This window comes from Ipomoea nil, unplaced genomic scaffold (genome assembly GCF_001879475.1).
Source record: "Ipomoea nil cultivar Tokyo-kokei standard unplaced genomic scaffold, Asagao_1.1 scaffold2705, whole genome shotgun sequence".
NCBI lineage: Eukaryota > Viridiplantae > Streptophyta > Magnoliopsida > Solanales > Convolvulaceae > Ipomoea > Ipomoea nil.
Window position 1 is genome coordinate 1,276,434 of NW_017619133.1, and position 4,098 is coordinate 1,280,531.

At 36.6% G+C, this 4,098-nt stretch overlaps 1 protein-coding gene across 1 annotated transcript; it reads left to right on the forward strand.

The window, feature by feature from the left end:
• Nucleotides 1-693: 693 nt before the first annotated feature.
• Nucleotides 694-1,318, forward strand: LOC109156234 (copper transporter 1-like). Its single transcript, XM_019304088.1, has one exon. The coding sequence runs from the start codon at nucleotides 849-851 to the stop codon at nucleotides 1,242-1,244; it is 396 nt and encodes a 131-aa protein (XP_019159633.1). The 5' UTR covers nucleotides 694-848; the 3' UTR covers nucleotides 1,245-1,318.
• The last annotated feature ends 2,780 nt before the right edge of the window (nucleotides 1,319-4,098 follow it).

Sequence of the window (4,098 nt, forward strand, 5' to 3'; positions counted from 1 at the left end):
TTGATCTCTTCTATAAATGTCCCTTGAATTGAAGGTTGTCAATCTTCTTCTCCAAGAGTTCTTCAACAATGGAATAGGCTAGAGATAACCTAGATTCTAGAAAAAGAAATCTAATCTACTAATTGGGAGAAATTACAAATTGAAATGATAGATGATGAAAGAAATGTAAATCTATCCTAAGAACCCTAACTAAGAATGCTAAAATCTGATTTCTAAAGGGGAAAAGTGATTGGTTATGAAGTAGTCCCACAACTAACCTTTTAAATAGACTAAATCATGAAATTGCCGCGCTGATCTGCACAACGCACGCCATAACACGCGTTGTGGATTGTGTTGGACTTTGAAATACAATAATAATACAATTCATGTTCTTTTTTCTTAATTAAAATAACAAATGTAAGATGGTAAAGTGAAATTTGCCAAAGAAAAAGATTAAAAATAAAATAAAAAATTACTAATTTAAAACAAAGAAGGGGGAAAATTAATAAATCATTATTATTATTATTATTTTCTGAAAGCTATAACAAGATAAATCATGATCTTTTAAGTTTTAAATTACCAGAAAAATACGAAAATTTCAGTATTTGTACTACAATATACAGTAGTACAGTACAGAATTGTACTCTGGTTACACCTATTCAATGATAATAACAACCTTGGAATTCTCAATCTCTTACGCCATACCGGCCACTCTTTAATCCACCCGCCCTCACCAAAACCCTCGTTTTCTTCCTCAAAAATTCAGGCGAATTCCATTGATACGGGAGGGATGGACCACATGCACGGTATGGGGATGCCGGCGTCATCGCCCGCCGCCGGCCGCGAACGGCACTTTTCACCGCCGCCACATGATGATGCACATGACGTTCTTCTGGGGGAAGAACACGGAGGTTCTCTTCTCCGGCTGGCCGGGACACGACAACCTCGGCATGTATATTCTCTCGCTGGTTGTCGTTTTCGCTCTCGCGGTTCTGGTGGAGTGGTTGTCGAATTGCAACTACATCAAGGACGGCGCGAACCGTGCGGCGGCGGGGCTCCTCCAGACCGCCATGTACGGCATGAGAATCGGGCTCGCGTATATGGTGATGCTGGCCGTGATGTCATTCAACGGCGGCGTATTTCTGGTGGCCGTCGCCGGACACACGCTCGGGTTTTTGGTCTTCGGGAGTCGGGTCTTCAACAAGCTGCCGTCGACGGCGAACGGGAAGAACACAGCTCTCCCACCTATGAGCTGCAATTGCTGATGATAGCTAGGAAAATTTAGGAAAAGAAAATTTTTCTTACTTTTAATTTTAGGCCTATTTCTTTTTTTTTTTTTTAAATAATAAATGTTATTACTGTAACCAATATTTTTGCTGCATAACAAATTAACAATTATAATATTTATATCAAGGAATGGTTCACCTTCAAAGTGATGCATGCATTCAATATATTAGTTTTTTTTTTTTTTTTTTTTTTTTTTGAAGGTCAATATATTAGTTTTAATCACCATTATTGATACAATGATACCATATACTCATGATTTTTACTATATGCTCCCAAATTCTACTCTTTACTCAATGGTGTAACAATTAAGGACGGTTTGAAGAAATCATATTTTGAAGATCGTATATCCAATCAAGCATTTGGAATTGCGTTCGATAGGATTTGAACCTATACCAAAGGTTAAGAGATATACCCTATTCATTAGCCATCGTTATGCCATGGAACTGTGTTCACCATCCATGGTGAACACCGTCCCAACAGTAACGATATTTTTTTTTGTTCTCTCTCTTAATTAACAACGCAACTGTTCTTCTTCATTTTCACATTTTGCGCAAACTTTTTCAACACTCATAAATTATGAATGTGTAGTCATAGTAAATAACAATATTTTTCTATACTCATACCGTCATACGCACAGTAACAATATTTATTTTTAGAAAGGCCTAAAATAGTAAATAATAAATAAAATAAAAGTAAGAAAAATTTTCTTTTTCCGAATATTCGTATTAGCTAGGAGTCACAGTGCATAGGCGGAAGATCTGTGGTCGTAACGCCGCCGCACGGTTCCACTCTTCTCTACCACATCCTGTATGGTTTGGGGTAGGCGCTTATACCTTTCTGTCACATGGAATTACAGTGAGTTAAAAGTCAAAAATAAAAAATAAAAAATACATAAATTAATTGATTAAGTTAAAAGCCTTTTGAAAAATTAGTAGTTAAAAAGTTTATGTGTTAAAGAGAGAAAATGACATGATTCATGAAATATTTGAATTGATGATATTCAAGAAGGTAAGAAGTATTTTTCTTATATTAATAACTAGTAATTAAAAGTAGGATTTTAAGTGTCCAACTCTGAACTTTGTAACTGTATTTTGTTGCATGCGTAACAATTATAATATTTTTCAAAAGTAAATATCACTTTTGGTCCCTTGACTATTATTACTGAACCACTTTTGGTCTTTGACTATTGTTTTTTTAAAGAGAAAATTTCAATTTTGATCCACTGACTATTGGAGTTGTGTTAATTGCAACACTTGACTTTCAAAAATGTTAATTTAGTACTTTGACTATGCAATTTCTATCAATTTTGGTCACGCCGGTCAAATTGCCGGCCAAATCTCACCGGAAAAATTTAATGGGTCAAATAACGAGGATATTTTAGTCATTTTACACAACACCCCTTTCTTCTCCGATGAGTTTCTCCATTTCCGGCGATGAACAACTTCTTCATTAATTATACGATCCCCTCTTCCACTTTATGTTCTTCAAAATGAGCCCCCTGTTTGTTTTTATATGCCTGTAGAGGCAAATTTGCATATGCTCTAAGTGAAGTGAGCAATGCCTCTCTGTTGAAGCCCAAACCCGCCGTTAAACTGTCGCCGGAGGACCCCAAGCCGCCGCCTCTGTCCACGTCGTGGTTGTGTCTCAACAAAACTCCCAGGATGAACAATGGGGTGAAGAGGACCGTCCGATTCGACCCCGTTGGCGTCATCGTCGACGAAGACTGCCGACCCTGTGGCCACAAGCGCATATACGATCGCGATTTCGCCGCCGACAAGCCGGAATTTCAAGAAATCAAGAAACCCAGGAGGGGATGGGTAGTAGGATGATAAATTGAGCAATCAAGAAATCTCAGAGGCGGATACCATCAATGGAATACTGATTTTTACGCTAAGGAAGATGAGTAGTAGGATGATAAATTGAGCAATTTCAATTCAGATTGTGTGTGTGAATGAAGAAGTGGGTCAGATCTTGTGGCAATAGGAGGGGATGGAATGCAAGAAAATTATCAATTTCTCATCGGAAATGGCCGGAAATGAGGGAGAAGCTCATCGGAGAAGAAAGGTGTGTTGTGTAAAATGACTAAAATACCCTCAGTATTTGACTCATTAAATTTTTCCGGTGAGATTTGGCCAGCAATTTGGCCGGCGTGACCAAAATTGATAGAAATTGCATAGTCAAAGTACTAAATTAACATTTTTGAAAGTCAAGTGTTGCAATTAACACAACCCCAATAGTCAGTGGACCAAAATTGAAATTTTCTCTTTTTTAAATTAGGTGCATGACTTTCTAACTAGTATCACTTTTGGTCATCCGGTCTAATTTTTCGGCCACATATTACCGGAATTTCAACTGAAAAAATAATATGTTATAATTAGAAGGGTATTTTGGTCTTTTCAAATTTATTTTATTTTCCTTTTTTTAAAAAAAAATTTCCTCCCCTTTCTTCCTCAGCTCTCCGGACCAAAGAGGGAAATGAAATAATTTTAAATGGACCAAAATACCCTTGTAATTATAACATATTATTTTTCCGGTTGGAATTTCGGTAATATGTGGCCGGAAAATTAGGCCGAGGGACCAAAAGTAATACTAGTTAAAAAGTCATGCACCTAATCTGAAAAAAAACCAAATAATCAAGGACCAAAAGTGCTTCAGCTATGATAGTCAACAGACCAAAAGTGATATATATTTACTCTATTTTTCAAGGAATTATTCACTTTTTATATTAATTTTGATGCTAACAAATGTTTAGTTGTCAAAAAAAAAAAAAAAAAAAAAAACATTCAAAATGGTCATCAAACTTATCAAGAAAGTGGGGTCAGGCCATTGAAC

Coding starts and splice junctions, on each gene's coding strand:
- LOC109156234 (XM_019304088.1), top strand. CDS start 849: ATGATGATGCACATGACGTTCTTCTGGGGGAAGAACACGGAGGTTCTC.